At 41.6% G+C, this 23382-nt stretch overlaps 1 protein-coding gene across 16 annotated transcripts in view; it reads left to right on the top strand.

Moving 5' to 3' along the window:
- The window catches only part of Shroom3 (shroom family member 3), a 308366-nt gene extending 295024 nt beyond the window's left edge, over positions 1 to 13342 (top strand). For all 16 annotated transcript variants that reach the window (XM_074041946.1, XM_020183402.2, XM_074041945.1 and 13 more), the window contains 3 exons: positions 649 to 799; positions 10091 to 10363; positions 12363 to 13342. In XM_074041946.1, coding sequence (XP_073898047.1) covers positions 649 to 799; positions 10091 to 10363; positions 12363 to 12716 — 778 coding nt within the window. In that variant the 3' untranslated portion in view covers positions 12717 to 13342. The remainder of the gene's footprint in view (positions 1 to 648; positions 800 to 10090; positions 10364 to 12362) is intronic.
- Positions 13343 to 23382: the final 10040 nt, after the last annotated feature.

Below are 23382 nucleotides of genomic sequence, written 5' to 3'. Positions count from 1 at the left end.
AATTACAGTAAAGCCAAGATCACAGATACCATGTTTCTCAAGTCCTCGTTTTTTTCTACAGTCTTGAAATCCCCCTGTTGTTCAATCAAGGAGTATATTTTACATTTTGTGTTAGTTCACTGAAGACCAGCAAGCTTCAGATTCCCAGGGGCTTAGATGAATCATCACGCTTACTTAAGATGAAAAATTTTAAGTTTCCAACCAATAGTACAATAGCACCAGAAAGATTATGAGTAACCAAGGAAGAGCAGGAAATAACCTAAAACCTGTGATTTGCGAAATGCCTTGAAAATACTTTGGTAGAGTCATGGATCCATGTTGTCTTTTTATGAGATAAGGAATCAGAATTGTTCCTATATTTATCACCGAAGAAGAAGCGTGTAGAGGTTAAATGACTTGCCAGAGTCCTGATTCCCACTCCCATACCCAGCACTGCCTCTAGTGGTTTTCCATCCCAATTTGCTTGGTTTCATGAGCCCTAGTCGTAGGAATCCATCATTAGTTAGTATTTACTAATTTATCCTAGTTTCTGAGAAAGAAATTAATCAGAATTTTTTTTACGTGTTTTGGAATGGACAGACAGCTGTGATCAAATGAAACTTCTGATACATGCTATATGGGCTGTACTTTGTGTTCCTTATGGTCCAGGAGTGAAGACAAGGAAATGGTTGGTGTGTTGGTCAACTGCCCTGCATACTACAGTGTGTCTGCTGCCAAGGCTGAGCTTCTGAACAAAATCAAAGACATGCCAGAAGAGGCTCGTGAGGAAGAGGAGCAGGGGGATGTCAACGAAAAAAAGGTAAATAAGGAATTGAGGAACCCTTGTTCTTTCCCCAGAAAGGTAGTCAATGTCCTTGTAATTAGCAGGACTTCTGGCCCCTAAGCCAGGAAGGAAATAGAGCTGTGGCTCACCAAACCTTGCCAAAACCATCATTGGATTTGCATGGTGCTTCAGTTTTCTCACAGCTTTTCTGAGAGCAGGTAGGGCAGATAAGCTACTGTTGTTTTTATTTTTATAAATGACAAAAGTGAATCTTGGGGGGGATTGTTTTCTTAAAAGTCTCACAGCTAGAACTGGAATCTGGGTCCCCATCTTCCTAGTTGAGCACAGGAATCCCAACACTGTTCTGAGCAACTGACCAGTCAGTGCCACCTGTCTGTGTGATTTTCATTTCAAGGTTTATAGTCAAAAGGAAAACCAGAGATTCTAGAAATTCATTTAGGGAAAAAGGCCAATTGTCAAGACACTTGTGAGAAAAGGTAACATTAGTTTTTATGCATCCCTCAGCTCTCTTTGCAGTTTCTCAATGAATAGCTTACAAACACAGGATTGGAATTTAGCTGTTAGTCTTTAGTACTCCTACAGAAGTTTTAAATGTCAAACATTTCTAAAATGACCATGCTGCTTCCCACATACCATGGAGATCTAAACCAGGCTGTATCTGTATGGCAGAACATTCTTGTGGTTCCACTTTGCCCCACAGCCCCAGAGAGGCTGCCTTCCACCAGGCTCCCAGCTCTCTTACATCCCAGCCATGCATAATACAAAAGGGCACTTCAGGCTTGCTGCATATTAAGAAAATAAGTGCTCTTTAGTGGCCCTGATGCTGGGAGAAACTTCCTTTGGTGATTCTATTTCATTTACTCTATACTATGTATCACAAGCCCTCTTGCTGCTCTGTTAGATGAAACTACAGGACATAAACTGCAGGGGCAGGGAGGGTTTGAGAAGCACCTCTGTCAGTGCATTCTTCCTCTTAGGGCTCCAGGTCTGCAGGCTCAGGGCTACAGGCTACTCAGCCACAGTGGTAACATGCTCTCTTCTCAGTGCCCCATTTTATGAGCCCTGTGAGTGGAAATTAGACTACTAATTTGCCTTGGGTCTGTCTGTATTTATCCCAAGGAAGGAGCCATGTAAATACCATTGCATGTATAGGTTGTCATGATTTTTTTTTTTTTTTTTTTTTAGCATTACAGAGGATCAAACCCAGAGCCTCATGCATGCTAGGCAAACACTCCAATCACTGAGCTGGGTGTCCAGCTGGTGTTATGACGTCTTTGAATATTTTAGAGATTTTTGTGTCTTGTTTTCTACATATAGAGATACCCGTGTTTTTTAGCTGAACAGCAAATTACTCATCTACTAATAGTCTTAATTTTATGTTCTAATTGTTTTTTTTATTACTTTGTTATCACTCTCACTCAGGATTATGAGGCAAAAAGATTTTTAGACTGAGAATATGAAAGAATAGAGGATTAATTCATCCTTACAGGAAATAAGTAATAACACAACTTACGTTTCAGGTGTGAGATATTTTTTTTACATAGTACTGTATTCTTTATTTACACAAAATTTCACTGACACCTGTATTGGTACATTTTACACTGAAGTCATAAGAATTAGAAGACTTAGATGCGAGGGTCACACAAGCTGATAGATGGTAACGTCAGAATTTAACCTTACATCTGTTTGATCACAAAGCCTGCTAAAAATTGCTCCCAAGTCAGCTGCCTCTAAACCTTGCAGCCCTTTGAGCTAATATATAGGTTGCTTGAGTAATAAACCAGAGCCAGAGTTTGAGATTAAAACCAATTTTAGACCAAAAATATTACCACAATAGGGTCAATGATTTGAGGCCTGACGAGTCTTAAGTCACTTATAATTCCTTTAAATGGGGTAACAGGCCTCAGAAGACAAAAGCGCACTCAGAGATGGTACAGAGGGGCACAAGAAGAGGATGTCTCCCACATGGGCCTGACACTCAGTAAACGCTTGCTGAATGTCATTATAGAGGGCAGAACTAAGATGATTTTACCATTTAGTAAAGAAAAATATGAAGAGCACACTGGCACACTGTAGAAAAAATTATAGAATTAGAATGGTGGGGGCGGGGGGATGGAGGGGAATGGACTAGGGTTTGAATAAAATTAAGCAAGTAGACTTTATAAAATATTTTTCTTTATAAAATAGAAATGATCTCACACGGTGATTGTGGGGACAAATCAACTAATGTATATTAATGTGCTGTTTAAGGTTTAAGGTGCAAGGCTGCATGACTTTCATATCCCATTGTTACTGGGGAGAAGTTTAAGGTGATGCCAGAGCATATGTGGTGTTGATCCATCTGGTGTCTTCTGTACGTAGTAAATTGGTTCCTTGTTGCTAACAAGGCCAGACGCTTATGAAGAAATGCAACTCACAATTATTTTCTCTCTTCACCCTGGAAAGTATTGCCTATAGCATCAAGAGGACACCCATTTGCCCTGGGGGGTTCGTCTGTCTGGTCAGGGAAGGAGAAGATAAGAATAGGACTATCACTAGAGTTTTGGTTTCTTCAATTCTTTCTTCTGGGTCTGCAAATAGCCTAGGGGGTTGAAGTCAGTTTGTAAGTAAGATGGTAGGTTCATAGTCACTCACTGAGAACATATGTTCCTGCTTCCAGACACTGTGCTTTGCCTTGGGAATGCAAACACAAGTGTCACTATGTCTGCTGTCCTGGAGCCTGTGGACTGGTGAGGGAGATGAATTACTTTAGTACAGCATTTTAGATCTTCTGATAGACACATGTGCTCCTCTGTGCTAGGGGAGTCCAGAGGAGCAGGACTAACCCCAGAGGGTGGAGTAAGGAAAGACTACCTGGAGGAGGTAAATGCTGAGGTTATTGTGGAAAGATGTGTCCAAGTGAGTTAAGCCACAAGAAAAAAGGGACATAAGATGAAGGGAAAAGCATGGGGGAAACTTCAGAGAGAAGAAAAGCAGAGTGTGTGCAAAGTAAAGAAAGATACTTCAGGTAGTTTGCTGTTTTAGAATTTAAATTAAAAATTAAAAAGGAAGGCCACAATGACAGAAGATGAGGCTAGAAAGATCCTCATCACGGAGATCACATAGGACTCGTGTGAAACACTGAAGTTCACATTTTAGCATGTGGCCAAGCAGAGCCCTGTGATGCTTTGTTTACAAGGCTATAAATGTGTGATAGGATTTCCATTACTGTCACTTAGCATATCTGACTTGAAAACAAAAAGTATGTGAGCTTTAAATAGTGGTGATACTTAAGGCTTGTATTAGTGTAGCCAGCATAAAGTTGAAAATAAGTTTTTTCCTAAAAAGCAAAAGCTTTTCTGATGATGTTGGCATTGAGGTGTGGCTCAAATGGTAGAGCACTTGCCCACCAATTGTGCGACCGACTTCAAACCTAGTAACACCAAAAAAAATTTGGTCAGTGTTCAGTCGCCAAGGTTATTCCCAGACAGAATGTAGCCTTCCACCAAGGTCTGCAAAGTAGTAAGTTGTTACCCAATATTTAAGGTTACTGAAAACCTCAGATGTATTCCCAGGCATGAAACTCAAAGTCAGTAGGAATGAGAGTCTGAACATGAGTAGGAATAAATATTTCTAAAATTGACACTTACACCTTAAATCAGTGCTTACAATCATTTGTATATATCCTAGATTAGACTATCATTCCAAGCAAATACAAATACTACTTAAAATATAAAACACCTTCATAGTCTGAACTTCAGACCTCCATAAAAAGTAAAGACAATTTCATTCGAGCTTCAGTTCTTTGGCCAAGCCCTGCCATATCTGTAAAGGAAAACTCCACTCAAAGAGACCCCACCATTCCATATTCTGAAGGCTGAAAGAAGAATGTGTTGTATCCCTGGAATTGTTGTTCCCTAAGGGATTCTCTGTGACTCCTGATCCTCAGCTGCCCACTGCTGTTTCCCTGCGTTCCTGAAGTTCCAGGTTCCACTCTGGTCTTACTTCCTTGTAGCATAGATCTGGTGACAAACTCTTTATCTCAGAGTGTCTATTGCACTATCGCTCCTGAAGGATGTTTTCACTGGATATGGAATTCTGGGTTCATCATTACTCTTTCAGCACTTTAAAAATGTTGCTCCCCTTTCTTCTTGCTTCCACGGTGTCAGGTGAGAAATGCCTAGTCGTTTAAATATTTGATCCTCCTGTATTCAATGACTTCCTTCTTTTGTTGTCAGCAATTTGATATGATATGTACAAGACTAGTTTTCTTTGTGTTTACCCTGTTTGAAGTGTGTTGAGTTTCTTGACTCTGTAAATTTATATCTTTCATCAAATTTGGGATGTTTTCAGCCACTCTGTCTTCTTTTTTTTTTTTTTTTTTTTTTTTGGTGGGACTGGGTTTGAACTCAGGACTTCACACTTGCAAAGCAGGCACTGTACCACTTGAACCACGTCCCCAGTTCATTTTTGCTCTAGTTATGTTATTTTTGGAGATAGGGTTTCATAAACTGTTTGCCCTGGTTTGCCTCGAACTGCAATCCTCCTGGTCTCGGCCTCTCAAGTAGGTAGGATTATAGGTATGAACCACCAGCTCCAGGCCTAAACATTCTTATGCATTAATCTCTCCTGAGGAGTTCAGTGACATAATATTAGACCTTTTTATATTGCCCCACGAGTCCCTGAAGCTCTGTTCATTTTCCTTTTTTCAGATTGGTTAATTTCTGTTGGTCTTCACTGACTTTCCTATTTCCTTTCTACCAGTAATTTTTTAAAATATTTCAAATATTATAGTATTCGGCTCTGAAACTTCCAGTTTTTAAATAGTTTGCTTCTTTGTTGAGAACTCTTCCACTCATTTCAAGAGTTTGTGCTTTTACTATGGAGCATACTATAAAAGCTGTTTTAAAGACCTTGGTGATCCTAATATCAGAATTATCTCAGAATTAGTGCCTGTTGATCACCAGTTCCCCTGAGAGATGGCCACAGCTTACTAGGATATTGAGTAATTGTATATTGTATATTATGTTTATGTTAAAACCCTCTGTAGAGTGTTGATTTGTTTTGCTAGGGTTTTAGGAGGCAGTCACACTAGCTAGGTTTACACCACAGGTTCTATCTCACCTCAGAGGTCCTCGTAGCTATGATATGGCAACTGAAAATATGGTCTCCAGGCAGTACAGTTTAAGAGCAGTGAGAAAGGGATGGCTTTAAAAAGAAGCAGAAGGACCTGGTGACAGATCAGATGCAAAGATGAAAACAAGTCAAGGATGACTTACTCCCCAGCTCCAAGCCCTGATGCTAACTGAAGCAGGGAAAACAAGGAGACCATTTGGGGAGGGAGAAGAGTTTTAGATGAACTTGCAGAGATTTGATATTATTTCTGGTGTGTCAAAAGATTCCAGAAAACTAGAACCAAGAGATTGTATATACCAAATGCATATGATAACATTCTGGTCCCGAGCCTTTCCAAGAGGAAATGGCAAAGCATTCTTCACAGAGAATGTGCTAGAGAATGTTTAAAATGGTTGTCAGGCCCCATGACCTTTCTGCTTTGATCAGGTCACACTATGGGATGGAAGTTTTGTCCCGTTGCTGTTGCTGGGACAGAAACTGCCCTGACTCTGACTTTGGTGAAATTCAGCCAAAGACCACAGTAACATGCTCTAGTCTGAGTGTGCCATTTGAAACCAAGCAAAGAAACAACAAAACCTGTGAGGTAGAGGTGGCTTTGCCTTGTTCTCATCTTCACTGGCTGAAGCCTAAACTCTAGTCTGTTCCTAAACCCCACTTGGCCAGTAGTCCTGAATGACTCTTGTTTGAGATGAGGACAAGGCAGTCAGCAGAATCCAGCTGTGTTTGTAGTGACTGTTGGCACAAGTCCTTTGAGCAGAAGGCAAGCAGTACTGTCATATGGGGAGAAGCTGGGTCTTCCTCTCCAGGCATCTACCTAAAACGAGTGCAGTGTGGTCTTCAGATGTGGCCTGATCTTACGATTAAAACCATAAAATACCTCCTCAAATGTGTGCAATACTTTCTGTTCTCCAAAGTGCTCCCACAATCCTTGTGCCATTTGAGCCTCATAACATTTCTAAAAGCTGTTTTAATGTAGTGATTAAAAGTCTGGAGCCAAACAATCTGAATTTAAGCCTGGCTGCCACTTACTAACTGTATGTACTTGGGCAAGTGCAGTGACTTCTGTCCTCCTCCCTCTGTTCATCTGTGAAATTAATAAAAGTACTTAAACAACATGAGGTTGTTTAAGTAGTGAGACACTTAAACAGTATCTGACAAAGAGAACTCAGTAACTAAGGCATCATTGTTAGCTTTAGGCAGATGTTTTTATTTCTTTGTTAGGAATAACTGAGTTACCAAAGGTCAAGTGATATCAGCCAGGTCTCAGACTGGGAAGAGAAGAGGCCCAGCAGGACTTTTTTGCACACGAATGGTGAGGTAGGAGGGAGGTTCTGTTAGTCTATGTTTAGAAAAGGAATCCTTACAAATAGCATCTCTGCAGACTGGTTAGTAAGTGAATAAAAGTCGATCATTTGACACTCCTGAGAGACTACTTAATTACATCTTAATTACATACACACACACCCTTCTGTTCCCTCCCCCAGTCAATTCTGCTGGTAGAAGTTAGTAGGTTTGGGGAGGGGGTGGCATTTTTTTTTTTTTAAGAAATCTGCCTGGCAGAGAAATGACTTTGGTACAGCCAAGTTTCCTTTTTTGCCCTCGGTTACTCAAATCCTTCTTCACTTCATTTTTTTAATCCAAAAGTTCCATATTTATGGGCATGGCAAAATAAATTTTTTTTTCAGATACCATCCAAATATGCAATAGTGAGCCAGGAGTGTCTGAGTGACTGCTCATGATACTTGCATTAGCATCTGTGGCTGAGCTGTGAGATACCACACTACAGCCCAGGAAATGGCTGTCAGAAATCAGACTGCCACAGAACGTGTATTAGTTCTCTCCCTAGAAGCCTCTCCGTACCTCTCCTAGACATTTTCATCTCCTGACCTGTCCTACACTTTGAGCCGTGCTTCTCCACAGCCACTCCTTATGCACTGCCAATCTGAGGGACCTGAGAGCATTGGCAAGTCAAAACCAGCAGAACCTCAGGAGCCTGAGTTCTCCCCTCTTGTCACCACCCGCTCCTACCTGCCAGGCCGCCTGTTCATCTGGGCTGTTTCCACACATGCAAATCAATAATCACCACACTTGTCCCTTCAGATTCCAGCCTCTGAGAGCCATTGTGAGGATTCTTTTAGGACATCAATTATTAAAAGTGCTTTGAGTTCCTTCCAGGAATAATGACATGCAATGTTAGTTCCAAAAGAAGTTATATTTGGAAGAATAATTAAAACCATTAGGCTATTACCTTCTTTTCTTTCACAATTCAGGGTTGGTTTGGTTTGCTTTTTTGTTCTGCAGTACTAGAATCTGAACTCAAGTCCCTGAGCTGCTAAGCAGGCACTACTTGAGCTATAGTCTCATCCCAGGGTCTGTGGGTTTTTTGTTTTTGTTTTTTTTTTAAGCATTTTCTAGAAATTTTAGTTCTCAAGATTTAAGGTTGAAATGGATGCCAAAAATTTGAATGAGCAGAAGGCCTTTCCCTGAGGATGGAGTGCTTTGGGTTTGGATTACCCAGTTTTCTACAAGAAAGTGTTGTCTGGTATAGAGTAACAAGCCTTGCAATTGTTCCCACAAGACTGCATGTAGGTGCTCAGCCTCTCCCGTGACCTTTCTGAAAAGCAAGAATAATGACATTGGCTTGCGTTAACCCTTTCAGCATGAGCGCTGGGTGACATGACAGCAGCAGTTTCTTTCTCTACTGCTTTTCATTCTGGTATCCTTGCACTGCTCTCATTTGGTCTCCTACAACCAAAGTCCACCACTCTGCCTGGCATTTTTCTGATGGTACCTACTATACTGTGTTATGGGCAAACACCATAGCTGCCAGCCAGAGTGCTTTTTTGAAATGCGGTGAAGTTTTTCTAGGACAAGATTAGGAAAATTAAACAATATTAAACTATGTTCTCTTCCGTTGGCATTTTTTTGTGGGGCTAAGTCTTCAGTTAAAGAGCAAAAAGCTTAAACACTGTACATTTTTTCCACTTTTGCTGTGACTTTGCCTAATCTAAACAGCTTGAGGAAAGACAAACATCATATCCCGTGATGAGGTGGTAGAACAGATGTGAATTTTAATCTTTTCCAGGGGTGGGGAGTACTTGAATTCAGGGCCTCATACATGGTAGGCAAGCACTCTATACCCCTTGCCCCTAAGATGAAATCATCTTTAGTAATGAACAAGTTTTAACCAAAAAAGATATGTTTTTTCTCATCTGGCTACCTTAGGCTGAGAGAAAGACCAAAGGCTACATAAAAACCACAGTTTAATTTCTACTGCAGCAAAGTAGTAACAGACATTTAATGTAAGTGAAGTCAGAGTTGAAATTACTAAGACATTTACTTCGTTCTTTCAGTTAAACATACTGGGTATTTGTGTAGCCCTGTTTTATAAGCATAGAAAATTGTAATTAGAGGGCTAAATTACATAGCTGTGGTTATAGAGACAGTGAGGTTAAGTAAAATGAACGAGGAGCTGACTTTCTGGTAAAGTCTTAGTATCCGTGTTTATAGTGATTGTGTAAAGAGAGCCCCAAAAGTCAGTTTGCCTGAGTTCAAGGCAGTCACCCCAACAGTGCAGTGTCTCAGCTATCACTTGCCTCACTAAGTCTTTGTATCCTCACTCATTGTATGTAGATAAAAAGTACCCACAAAATTGTAGGGAATACAGAATGAGATAATCAGTGGATTTCTCACATGATGTATGGCACGTAGTAATTGTTCCACAAAGGTAGCTTCAGTTAATACTCAGCTCAGCTCTCAGACCTTGGGCAAGTCCCTTCATTCCTCTGACTTAGTTTCCTTATTTGTAAAACAAGAACAATGTTTACCCTACCTGCCTGCTTTCCCTTGGATCAAACGAGAACTTGTCATGAAAGGACCTTAAATGTGAGTCAGTTAAGAAACTGTTGGGAGGCAGAGCTGTACACATTGTGACACAGTTGGAAATCATGACGAGGCACTGTGCAGCAGTGTCAGGTGTTGTCCTGTGAGGGTTCAGTAGGTTCAGAGAAAGGCAGTTGGCATTCAAGGACAGAAAAGATTATAACCTGATGTTGGGGGACAGTCCTTATAGAGTCCCCCACTCTCTAAGGACTCTCTGTGCCTTTACAAGATGTGGCTGAGAGTTGGGAATCCACCTTTTACTGAGGGCTGCTGGCTCATCTCTGCTGTGTGTTTCTTCTGTGGTTACAGGCTGAGCTCATTGCAAGCCTCACCCACAAGCTCGAGACCCTCCAGGAAGCAAAGGGGAGTCTACTCGTGGACATCAAACTTAACAACGCCCTGGGAGAAGAGGTGGAAGCTTTGATCAGTGAGCTCTGCAAGCCCAACGAGTTTGACAAGTACAAGATGTTCATAGGGGACTTGGACAAGGTGGTCAACCTGCTGCTGTCCCTCTCAGGGCGCCTCGCCCGCGTGGAAAACGTCCTGAGTGGCCTTGGTGAAGATGCTAGTAATGAAGAAAGGGTATGTGGCCCAGCAACTCAGTTCAGCACACTTTTCCTCTGAGCCCATGTACACAGAGAGGTACCATCAGACAATCATTGTCCTCAGGAAGATGAAATTCACTTTGGAACTAGGACAGCGTAGATGATGAGGGTAGAAAGTGGCCTCTCCATGCCTTGATGGAATGCTGACACTTAGAGCTCAGAGGATTCCTGGGAATGTAGAAACAAAGGTGCCTGAGTTTCTGCCCTCCCAACCCTCTCCTTCCTTCCTTTCTTTCTCAAACAAGACAAAAGCATGATAGAGGAGAGGGCAGGAACTGGAATTTGAAGCTCCAGGGAATCTACTTGGAAGATTCACCAAGTACCTTGTGGCAGATGCTCTGGGTTTATCGGCTTCCTGTGCAGTCTCATGAATCCTTACAATAGTCCATCAATGTTGGTTTTTCGGGTTTTTATTTGGTTAGTTGTTTTGAGGCAGGGTCTGATTATGTAGCCCAGGATGGGCCTGGGACCAGTGGTCCTCCTGCTTCAGCCTCCTGTGTGGTGCTGGGATTAGAGGTGTGTGCCACCATGGTCAGCTTTTCAACATTAGCTTTTTACCCTGACTGGCACTTAAGAAAGTAAAAGTATAAATAGAAATAAGAAAAAGGAAAATAAGTAGCCCAGGAAATGCCAATTTCAGCATAATTACCCTTGGTGGGAAGAGGGGAAGGGGTAACCACAGGCTTCTACAGAATCTCTAACTTAAGAGGTTTTTTAATCTGAAACACATGTAAAAAATGTTCACGTTAACCTGGGGCACCATTAATGACGGGTGCACAGAATGGTGAACATTTTCTGTACATTTCTGAGGTTTAAAATGTCTGAGGTTTTTTATTTGTTTGTTTTTTAAGATGAGTTAAAAGTCCTGGTTTTTTAACCTACAGTATTTTGAAAGGTACCTTCATTCAAAGTCAGTAACTCAGGGTTGTTTTAGGTCTGCTTCTGATTGAGAGAAAGAAGCCTACGAGGATGATTACATTTGTAAGATAAACCTTTTCACTTTCTCCTTTCCCCCAGGCATTATGTAACATCTGACAGGCTAGTTCAATGGGGATTTAGGACAATGACACGTGAGCCTTCAAAATCCTAAATAAGCAAATTTGTATTGAGGGGTATTCAAGCAATCCTATGTCCCCATTCATTTCCATTTTAATTTTTCCTCACTCACATTGACCTGAAAAGTCTAAAAGGTTAAATATTAAATATTTTAAAAATTTAATATGGTATTTTTTGTGTCAGGATGTTGGATAAAGGGCTGGTAGAGTGACTCAAGTGATAGAGTGCCTGCCTAGCAAGTGTGAGGCCCTGAGTTCAAACCCCGGTGCCACAAAAAAAAGTATATTAATTTTTATAAAGTACACTACCTTACTATTGAGAGTGTGTAAGAAACGTTTAGAAGGATATGAAAGCAGTGTCATTGCTCTGCAGAATTTCTCCTGTTTTTTTATTTAAAGGCCTAGGAAGGAAAACCTGAAAAAAATGGAAATTCATTTCTTTAGAGATGATGGGAAGTTTGATTTTCCTGTTGTTGTGGGTTAGGAAGAGGTTATAAAAGAATCCCCAGGAAGTCCTGTTAAAACACAGATTTCAAGGTCTTTCCTCCAGAGATTTTGATTAAATAGATAGAATAGAGGCTGAAAATTTGCATTACTAATGAGTTCCCAGCTGCTTGCTGCTTGCTGCTGCTGGTCCAGCACCACCTATGAGAACTGCCCTGGTAAAGCACTCAGGTCACCTAGACAATTCCAAAAGTCAGGTCATTACCCAGCCATTTAACCCCTCTCAACCGGAAGCTACCAAATGACTTTTACAAGGGAGAAAAATACATGATGTACAATGTACCAATTTCCTCACTGTCAGCAATTGAAGTAGAATCTTAAATATCTTGTGGTCCTGTAGAAGGTTGCCTTGCAGGGAGCCTGGCTCTTTTCTTCCTTCCCCATGCCCTGTGCTGATCTGCGCATCTTCCCTTGCAGAGCTTGCTGAATGAGAAAAGGAAGATCCTGGCTGGGCAGCATGAGGACGCGCGGGAGCTCAAAGAGAACCTGGACCGCAGGGAGAGGGTGGTGTTGGACATCCTGGCCAATTACCTCTCGGCTGAACAGCTCCAGGACTACCAGCACTTCGTGAAGATGAAGTCAACACTCCTCATTGAGCAGCGAAAGCTGGACGACAAGATAAAGCTTGGCCTGGAACAGGTCAAGTGTCTACTGGAGAGTCTTCCCTCAGACTTCACTCCCAAGGCCGGAGCCCTGGCTCTGCCCCCAGATCTCATGAGCACAGTGACTCCTTTGGGGGGCAGTGCTGTCACCGGCATGTTTCCACTTTAACCTCTTCTCAGATACCCAACCAAAAGACCACCTCTCAACACTGTTTAATCTGAGAAATGGTTTGCTGCAAGCCACCATTTAAACTCTGTGGGCTATTGGGGTTTTCCTGGATAATAGGAAAAATCTGTCCAGGAAGAACCCTGGTTTTCCCTTCTTGCCTTTCACGATGATCTTCTGAGTGCTGGAATGCTGCTGGACACTTACCCTTTCTGTTATACTTGGTCGTAGAAGGAAAGTTAATGAAACTGTGAGGACTGATTGGAGGGTGTTTGATCGTTTAGCTTTTAGCAGACTGAGACAACATAGATGCATGTGTGTCACCCTCAGGAACGTATCCACAGTGGCCTTCCTTGCTGGTGGGCAGTGTACCCTGACAGCAGGGTACAAGTACCATTAATGAAGGGTCTGCAACACAAAGCCTTAAAAAGACACACACATTGAGGAAAAAAATTGTAAAACCGTGAACTTTGTTATTTATATTTTTAAAAATGAAAAAGATCATTATGTTTGTGTGCTAACCACTTACTTGATTCTGTTTTGTGGTGGATGTAGACAATTATGTTTGAACTTTGTATTTTGTGAAAACCTTAATGAAGAATCCCAAAGATAGTCACATCGAGTGTGGAGCCTGTGTCTTCTTATATTCTTGACTCTTCTGATTTTTATAATACCAGCAGACATCCCATGCTTGCATTAACCTGAGCGTGGAGGAAATCCGTTTCCACTGCATCTAGGCCACACCGCGTCGCTCCTGTATCCACCAGCAGCACACATGTCTTTCCTAGGAAGGAGACTTTAAGTGACATGTTTGGCTCAGCATTCCCTAGTACCTCATGTCATTATCACCACAGTGGGGAGATAAAGCTAAATTTTATTGAGAAGAACATCAGGACTCAAACTTACAAAACTAGAGGAAATTCAGAATCCAAGCCATCCCATACAACTTGGGCTAAATATGGCCTATTTAGTGAGCTATATAATCCAGCTGTTTTACTGATGCTTTTCTTAAAAGTGGGTTTCTCTAAAATAGCAACTCTTATCAATCACACATTTATTAAAACTACCTCCTGAACCTCTGAGGACTGATTTTGCACTGTCATCTTTCATTGACTTCTCAGAGGGGATTCCAGAACACAAGTCATAAGCCTGTTAAAACAAACAGGACAGAACAGGAGGTTAGGGACCAGTTGCCAGGCTGCTTATACCACTGACGATGGTAGGAGCCTCACACCTTGAGCAGGTGGCTCACCCTCCAAGATGTGCTATTGGTTGGTTGGTTGGCTGGCTGGTTTTCTCACATGTGTTTGATTGCAGCTGGTGGCTACCTCTTGACTTGGGCTTTCAAGTATCAAATAAGCTAGTCACAGGAAATTCAGAGTAAAATCTGTAGGTTTTAATAAATAAATAAAGATACCAAATGCCTTTTTTCTCCTTAGTTACATTTTAGTTGCTTAAAGACATTTTTATCATCTGGTCAGGAATATAGAGACTGTGGCTTATGATTAACTTAGAAATAATAGACCACCCAGAAATTTCTTATAAGCAGCCAAGCTATTGCTTTGTTCTTCAGAGCTGTGTGATCCTGGTGATACAAATGGGACAGCACCTTGGTTTCCCAGAAATATTTCAAAGGTTTCTCTCCTTACACTCAGGGTTCCCATCACCCGGGAACTCCGTCCAGCCAGGGAGAGCAATCAATAGCCATACAACATGACTGTTTTGAAATTAGTTGCGTCGGGCTGACATTTCATCAGAGGTGGACCAACCCAGGCACCTGAAACCCACTCTAGGGAGTAATTATCTGTATCTTCCTGATGCAAACCAGACTGAAGCCAGCCAGCAAGTTTCTGCCGATGTTCTTAGGGAAATTCCTTGGAGGAATTCTAGGTAGGACTCCCAGTCCCCAATACTCTTCAAGGTTACTCTTCAGGATTTGACTGGGAACATTTTGCATATTTAGTTTCTGATTTATACATGTAAAAGTGACCTCCACAGCAGAGTGACAGGTGTGATGCTGTTTGACATGCTGCAAGCTTGTGACCTGCTCAGATTTTATCCATTCCTGTATTACTCTAAATGTTTTTCCTTGCTATGTCAATGAGGGAGGTACTGAGTGGGACTTTGAAATCTGATTCTTATGTGGATGTGGTATTTATTGGAAAAGGACTTTGGTGCTTTGAAGAAGTCACCAGCCCAACTTTCAAAGTGTACTTCTAGATGCCTCAAACAAAAAAAGCCTATCTTTTCATCCCTTCAACAGTTTGCATTCCTCTCCCAACTATTGACAGCAGAAGCTACTCTTCCTTACAATATCCCCCACTTAAATCATGAGAACCACAATCACAGCAGTTTTTGGTCTGTGTTTCACAACAAATGTGGTGGTGCTGAGAGTGTTTATTCAGTCAGTCATTTCAGAGATACACTTCCTATTTCGAATCAGATAGAATACTCAAATAAGGATGTTCCAAAAGTCTATGAAGTTTGGGAACAGACGTTGTCCTGGCACAAAACCACGTCTGCTCTTGGGATGTTCCTGGGCCTGTCACTACATGTTGGTTGACTCCACCTTTTCTCATGCTGTTTTGTTTCTTGTGGTGGCCACTTAACCCCAAAGAATGTGGGGAGGAGTTGCAGTGAACGTGTCTGAGTTTCTCTCAGAGCCACCATCGAAACCAAACATTTTTTCCTTTGCTCCAGGGGAACATTCTAGGTTTCACTTTGCACAGCTGGTTTCCAAACCAAGAGATTAGCCAACTGGGGTCAGTCCTTAAGAATCAGTGACTGCCTTTGTGGTGAGGAGCGAGGACTTGAATGAGATCCTTTGAAAACTCCAATTTCCCTGTTATTCCATGGTTAATATCTGATCTAAAATCACTTAGGAGTTTAAAAGGTAAAATATATGCCTTGAGATCTGCTTTAAATTTATATTTTATTCAAGCCTCTTTTATTCTTTAAATTTTTTTTGTGGTACTGGGGTTTGAACTCAGGGCTTCATGCTTGCTAGGCAGGTGCTCTCCACTTGAGCCACATACCCCCTCAAGCCTCTTTTGTTAAGATACTGGGTTTTTTTGGATACCTAGGAAAATGTTGGCTTTTTATTCTTACATAGTTCCAAATTTACTTCTGTTTAGTTTTACTGTCCAGGGTACAGGTTGATTTATTCTGTGAAAGTTATTTTTCTTCTTTCTTAGAACAACGTAAGTTTTATTCGCCTTACTACTAGAAAGAAAAAGAACTTCATTCCAAAATAACGTCTTAATTTCCAACCACGTGTTAAGTGGTCAAGTGAATGAGAGAGGGCCAATCTACACAGAAATAGATTATTCAGGACAAATTTGCTGCCTTCACACTAGGAGGAAACCTGGGATAAAATGATGAAGACCGTTTTCATCTCAGAAAGAGCCACACAGTTTTCTTATTCTAATTTTAAATAAAACCTTACTTATGAGAAATTCAGATGCTAAGTCATGGCTCCTCAAACTCTGATAAAGATATTACCTGCATCAGAATCCCGCCTTAGCATACTTGTTAAAAGAAAAAAAATTACTATGACACATCCAAGTAGGCTGGGAGTCTGCATTTTAATGGTTCCTAGGTTATTCTGACATACTTTAATGGCCACCGATAGGACCCTTTATACAGTTTCTTTGTTAGGATCACAAGACTGGCATGAATTCATGTAATCCAGATTTTAAAATACATAATCTCAGAATTTTGAAGCCATGGTATATTTAGTGTATTTAGCTGCAGTATAAGTTGACATTGTCCCCACTATTTTTATACAACCCCCACAGTAATGACAGTGCTTTCCCTCCACTCACTCTGCTAGATTTGTTAAATTTAAACAAGCTAAGCATGCCTAGGCTCAATTGCACCAAGTATTTTTCCTCAAAAAGATCTACTTACCGGGGCTGGGGGTGTGGTTCAAGTGGTAAAGTCCTTGCCTAGCAAGCCCCAGCTCCTGAGTTCAAACCCCAATACCAGCTAAAAAAGAAGAATCAGCTCATCACACACTAATTTGACCTGCTTTTCACTGGAGACCTTAGGTTTCTGTGGCTTCATCACAGGTCTCATGCCAAGTATGTGTTGGGATCACTCTTGGTTTGGATTGACCAATGAAACAAGGGTGTGTTCACAGCTGGTGGCTTACGCCTGTAATCCTAGCTACTCAGGAGACAGAGATTGGAAGGATTGTAGTTCGAAGCCTGCCCAGGCAAATAGTTCACGAGACCCTATCTCGAAAAAAGCACTGGTGGAGTGGCTGATGGTATAGGACTTGAGTTCAAACCCAGCAATGCAAAAAAACAAAAGTGTGTTCACTTCCTTTGAGAAGCAGCTATCAATCTCGAAACCTTAAAATGCAAGAAAAAACGTTGGTAAAGGAAGGAACTGGCTCACTTATTTCAACTCATTTTATAAATTCCTCTCTGTAAGTAGAAAGGCAGCTACATTTCTTACTGAAATAACAGTATTGCTATTGATTTACACAATGGATTGAACAGAGGAAATTTAGTATAAAGAATTATTAAATTCTGATAAACATCTAAGGAAATTCTATATGGTACCCTAGAGCTAAGGAAGGGAAGAGACTTGGAAAGAGGCTTCATCCCAAGATGGGTTCAGACCTTGGAGAACTGAATTTGGCCCCTGCATAGCAGGGAAATTGGCTGGTTTGCCCAAGGTAAACCTGGTTTGCGCTCCCTGGACCAGCAGGAAACAACCCTCCAAAGTGCAGTCAGTCATCACCCAACAGCATGGCAATGAACAGGTAGGGGGCCTACAGAAAGGGCGGCCATTCAGTGGGAGCGTTGACATTGACATTAAGCCTTCAGGGCACAGATGCAAGCAGGAGTCTTTCAGTGCTCAGGTTTGTACTTCATGGGCCCAAGAGAAAGTTCTGTCGCCAGGACAAGGCTGCAAGGTGCTGAGACACCACACGTTCTGGGCATGTGGTTGGGACAGAGCTCCATCAGATACCCTCATACCCATACCACTGACCTGTGAGGCAGCAAGCATGCAGAAGTCCCCAGCTTATAGTGGTTCAATTTGTGACTTTTTGACTTTATTATGGTGCAAAAGCAAAGCCATACAACCATTCTGGTTTTCACTTTCAGTATAGAACACAATAAATTACATGAGCTCTTCAACGCTGTTAGGAAGTGGGTGCTGTGTTAGATGATTTTGCCTAAGTATAAGTGTTCTGAACAGAGTGATGGCTAGGTTAAGTGAGGATGTTTGAAAGTTACATTTATCAAGTGCCTTTCAGTTTACAGTAATTTCATTTTGTAATGAGTTTATTGAGACATAGCCCCATTGTAAGAAGAGGAGCAGCTGTAATCTTTTCTCTTACCACTCTAGCGCCCTCTGCTGAGAAGGCTGGGTATGGCACTCAGCTTTACCATGAAGAAGACTCTTGGAGTCTACCCTTTATCCCAGACAGTACACTGAAGGGTGAATTTGGAGCTGAGGGGCAGTGCATCGATAACCGACACAAGTATATCCTTTTAGACTACTGCCCTGGCACTATCTTCTGGAGTCATAGAACGTTGTAGCTGTTGGTTCACCTAAAGCCATTTCGCAGGCAATGAAGAGAGTAACAATGCATATCAAATGGACAACAGGGTTCTTGGAATGCAGCCGCCAGCTGACGTCTTCTCTAGCCAGGCCCCATGCAGCCACAGCTCAGAGCATTACAAGATCTGTACTGAGGTCTGTCCAAGAGTGCATGTAAGGTTTGTGTCTGTCGGTCTGTCTCAGCCGAACAGCTCAGGTATCTGTGTATCTCTCTTTCTTCGTGTACCTTTGACTTTGTCTCAGTTTCTGTACTTGTCTCACTCTTTCATTCCTACAATGATTCTGATTATCTGTCTGGGACTGGCTAAGGAAAAAGTTAAGGAGTAAAAGACAAGAAAGGAAGACCTATGAGTAAGGTGAAGAATATGCATATTTTTGGTGGTACTGGAGTTTGAACTCACTAGACGGGGAAGTGCTCTATCATTTGAACCACATCTCCATGCTTTAATTTTTTCTTTTTTTGGTGGCACTAGGATTTGAACTTGGGGCCTTGCACTTGCTGAGCTGGTGTTCTACCACTTGAACCACAACCCTGGCCAACTTTAACTATTTCTTGAATAGGATTTCATATTTTTGCCTAGGACAGCATAGACCACAATCTTCCCACTAATGCCTCCTGAGTAGCTGGGATGACAGGTGTGTGCCACCATGCTTTGCTTATTGGTTGGGATGGGGTTCTCACTAACTTCTTCTGCCTGAGCTGGCTTCAAACTGTGATCCTCCCAATCTCTGTCTCCCAAGGAGCTGGGATTACAGGCATGAGCCACCATACCCAGCCAGAATATGTGTTTTTTAATTTCAAAGGAAAATTAAGAATTTCATGTTACTCAAGCTAAAATAAAAGGGAGAGTTTATAATATTGTTTAAACATATGATTGAATGAGAGCTATTTCCCTTCTCTAAGTAGAACAATGTAGGAGTTGGCTTTGTTCTACAGTAATAATAATAATTGATAAAGAGAAACAATTCAACTAAGAGGATTCGCAGGCAGTAGAATGAAAAATATTAAAAAACTATCTTCCTAAAGGTTAAGAGGAATAAAATACACAACAATCTGGTATGAAATAGTTTGGGAACAAAATTTTTAAAGGGCACGAAGTTAGTCTTACATTCTTTTCAGTGCAAGTAGACAGAAAGGACATGACCAAGCTCAGGAGATAACGAACAAATATTTCTCAAGTTGACCCAGGAGGTCACAGTCAGTCTGATAATGCATCACTGGATTTTTTTTTTGATGTTATTACTTAAAACTCTGACAAAGCTTTGCTCAAATCAAGAAACAATTGCTTTAGCCTAAGTTTAAAACCCCAAATAGGTATTTATTTTCACACTGAGAATACAATTCCTTTTCATCCTCCACTTTTTCTTTTCAAATTATATTCCCTGACCTTTTCTACAAATCTTACTGAATACTTCTTTTTTGAATAATAAGTTATGAACAGGATGTCACTGGGGGCTTTGAAAAGTTGTAAGGCAGGTATGGAGGAACACACTGTGATCCCGCTATTCACGAGGCTGAGGCAGGAGGATCATGAGTTCAAGGAGAACATAGCAAGACCCCATCTCAGAAATAAATAGAAATAAATAAAAGCAAACTAGAAAGCCTCCTTACAAATATTAGTTCAAAGCTAACTAAAGAAGAAGAGACCCAGAGAATGAAAGGGACAGGAATCAGATTCAAAGAAGTAATGGCAGAAAACTTCTCAAGCCTGGAAAGGAAATAGAAACCCAGATCCAGGAAGCTCAAAAGACACCAAATAAAATTAATCTAAGGAAACCCACACCAAGGTGTGTCATAATCAAATGTCAAAAATTAAAGACAAAGTTCAAAAACAGCAACCAGAAAGCAAATTGTTCCATACAAGGGAACCCATGTAAGATTATCAGTGTTTTTCCAGCAGAAACCTTTCAGGCCAGAAGGGAGTGGGATGATACATATTCAAAAACCAGGAATATATTCAAAAACCAGTAAAACTGTCTGGCTTGTTTTTGTTTTGTAGGAGAAAACAAAGATTTATAAGGACACCATTTAAAAGGAAAGAAAATAGCAGGTAGCTTGGCAAAGGAGCATAGCATTACTGCTGCCAAAGCTGTCTTTCAAAAATGAAGCCATGGCCAGGTGCAGTAGTCCATGCCTGTAATTCCAACTACTCAGGAGGCAGATATCAGTAGGACTGCAGTTTGAGGCCAGTCCAGGCAAAAAGTGAGACCCATCAAGATCAATAAGATGGGCATGGTGGTGTACACCTGCCATCCCAGCTACTCAGGAGACAAACAGGAAGATTGTGTTCCAAACCAGCCTGGACAAAATGCTAGACTCTACTTAAAAAGGACTGGGAAGCATGGCTCAATTGGTAGAGTGCCTATCAAGTGTGAGGCTTTGAATAGACTTTCTCAACAAACCAAAGTTGAGTTAATTTATCACCACTAGGCCTGCCTTAAAGGAAATTCTAAAGAGAGGTCTTAAGGTGAGTGAACAGTATGCTAATTAGTGACATGAAAACATATGACAAAGACGTCAATTTTCACCACCTTAAACGTAATCCTAGAGATCCTAACCAGAGCCATTAGGCAAGAGAAAGAATAAAGTCATCTAAATAAGAAAGGATGAACTAAAATTGTCTGTTTGCTGATGACATGGCTGCCCACAGTCCTAAAGACCACAAAAAACTCATAGAACCAATAAACTTCAGTAAATTTGCAGTATGCAAACTCAATTTAAAATAACCAGTAGTATTTCTATACATGAACAACAAATTGTCTGAAAAATAACATTGAATAATAAAAATACTTAAAAGTAATTTTAACCATGCTGAAAATTATAAAATATTGCTGAGAGGAATTGAAATGACACAAATAAATGGAAAGATTTCTCATGTTCATGGATTAGAAGAATCAATATTGTTAAAATGTCCATATTACCCCAAGCATCTACAGATTCAATGCAATCTTATCAAAATTCCAGTGCCATTCTTTACAGAAATAGAAAATGTAATCCTAAAATTTGTATGTACCACAAAAGGCCTCAAATGCTGAAGCAATGTTGATCAAAAGGAGCAAAGCTGGAGGAATTACACTACTGAATTTCAAAACATATTACAAAGCTATAGTAATCAAAATAGCATGGTTCTGGCATAAAAACAGACACACTGACCAATGGGACAGACTAGAAAGCCAAGAAATAAAACCACACATCTATGATCAATTGATTTTCTACAAAGCTGCTATGAACACACAATGGGGGAATGAACAATCTCTGTAAGAAATAATGTTGGAAAAATGGATATTCATATAGAGAAGAATGAAAATAGACCCTGATCTCACTCCTTGTACTGTGGCAGGAAGGCAGGGATGGGGAAGAGAGAATAATGAGTGCTACAATAAAACAGAGGAAAACTGGAGTTGGGGAATATTACCTGGAGACCAGAAGAGGGTCATCTCACCCCGAGGTTAAAACAGCCAATGAAATAACATGTGACTATGTATGGGACAAGCTGTACACCCCCCCGCCCCATTTCTATAACCTGCTTTAAATGGTATACAAGGAAAGCCCCCTTTGTTCTCAGTGCTCAGTCTGCTGAGCTGCTGCTAGCTTGCTTAATAAACTTGCTTCCCGAAAGCTTTGGTACCCTCTCAGTCTCTGGGTCCTCCTGCAACATTTCTGGAGGCTCATCTGGGATTTGGAGGCTGATGTTTTCACGTCTTTGTCTCTGGCTCAGCATTTCTGGCCCACTAGGAAGGCTGCCCCTGCCAGGCACCACCGGACTGTGTTGCTCTGAGGGGAGGGAGCCTCTCCCAGCAAGCCCAGGAGGTGAGTTTCAGTTGCACAAAGAAACCTGGAAAGGCTTGGGAACCAACCTGGGAGCCCCACTCATCATACTGGTAAGAACCCAGGTTCAAATTCAGGCCTGCCTCAGGAGGCAGAAAGGGAGTTTGATCAATTCTCAAAAGGCACCCAAGTAACACCCTCTTGGGGGTGTGTGTGAAACTGTGTCTTTCGGGTTCAGGGAGCAGGGTGGAAGTACTGTGCTGTGTGAGGGTGTGTGAAAGTGTGAGCCTGCAACGTATCCTGGTTATGAAGCAAGTGTGGAGTCTTGATCCGCAGGTCTGTGGTGAACTCATATGGTCTACAGTGAGCCCTAACAGGGCCTCTGGTCCAGGTCTTATACGGACTCACTGCAGCCAAGGCACACACTAAATCCCGCAAGAGGAGAGGCGGAGATGAATGAAGCAAGTGGTGTTATTTGTTTTGCCCCTGTGTGCCAGAGAGGTTTTCCTTACCTCCTCTCCACATCCCTCATCCCTTCCATCTTTGTCTCTAAATGTCTGGCAAATGGGAGGAATGGGAGGAGGTCAAAGTAAGAACACACTCCTAGAATTTTAAGAGGGGATTTAATGGAGATTATGGAGTCAAGCTGACTCCTGGCAAGCTTAGGACCTTCTTTGAAATAGACTGACCTACTTTTGGTGCAGGATGGCTCTCAGGGGGGTCATTAGATAAGGTCATAGTCAATACAGTTTTTGAAGTGGTTGTAGGGGAGCCTGGAACACCCAGATAGTTTCCTTATATTGACTGCTGGCAGGATGCAGTCCTCAATCAGCCTATGAGGCTAAAGTCCCACCCAGAGAAAGCATGTAAGGTTATGGTAGCCAGGGAGGCAGCAGCTTCCAAGCACAGGGAAAAATGTAAAAAGCAAAAAACCCCCATATTAATGGCAGACCCTGAGAAGTCCCCACCCTCCTTATGTGCCACTGTACAGATCAGAGAATTTGCAGGAGCTGCAGGTTTCTGCAGGATCTAGATCCTCAATTACTCTCTCTTGGCAAAACCCCTTTATGAGGCCACAAGGGGGGAGAACAGGAACCCAAGGTATAGGGAGAGAGAGAAAAAAAAAGGCCTATAGAAAAAATTAAGAGGGCACTCACAAACACCTCTGCTCTGGACTGCCAGGTATGATAAATCCCTTCTTCCTATATGTACATGAGAGACTAGGAGTTGTAGGAGTCTTGACCCAGCTGCTAGGTTCCTGGCACTGTCTGGTGGCCTGTTTATCAAAGCAACTTGATGTAGTTTCCCCAGGCTAGCCGCCTT

This window comes from Castor canadensis, chromosome 9, assembly GCF_047511655.1.
Source record: "Castor canadensis chromosome 9, mCasCan1.hap1v2, whole genome shotgun sequence".
Lineage (NCBI taxonomy): Eukaryota > Metazoa > Chordata > Mammalia > Rodentia > Castoridae > Castor > Castor canadensis.
The sequence above is the reverse complement of the archived record's forward strand: the minus strand, read 5'-3'. Positions and strand labels throughout refer to the sequence as shown.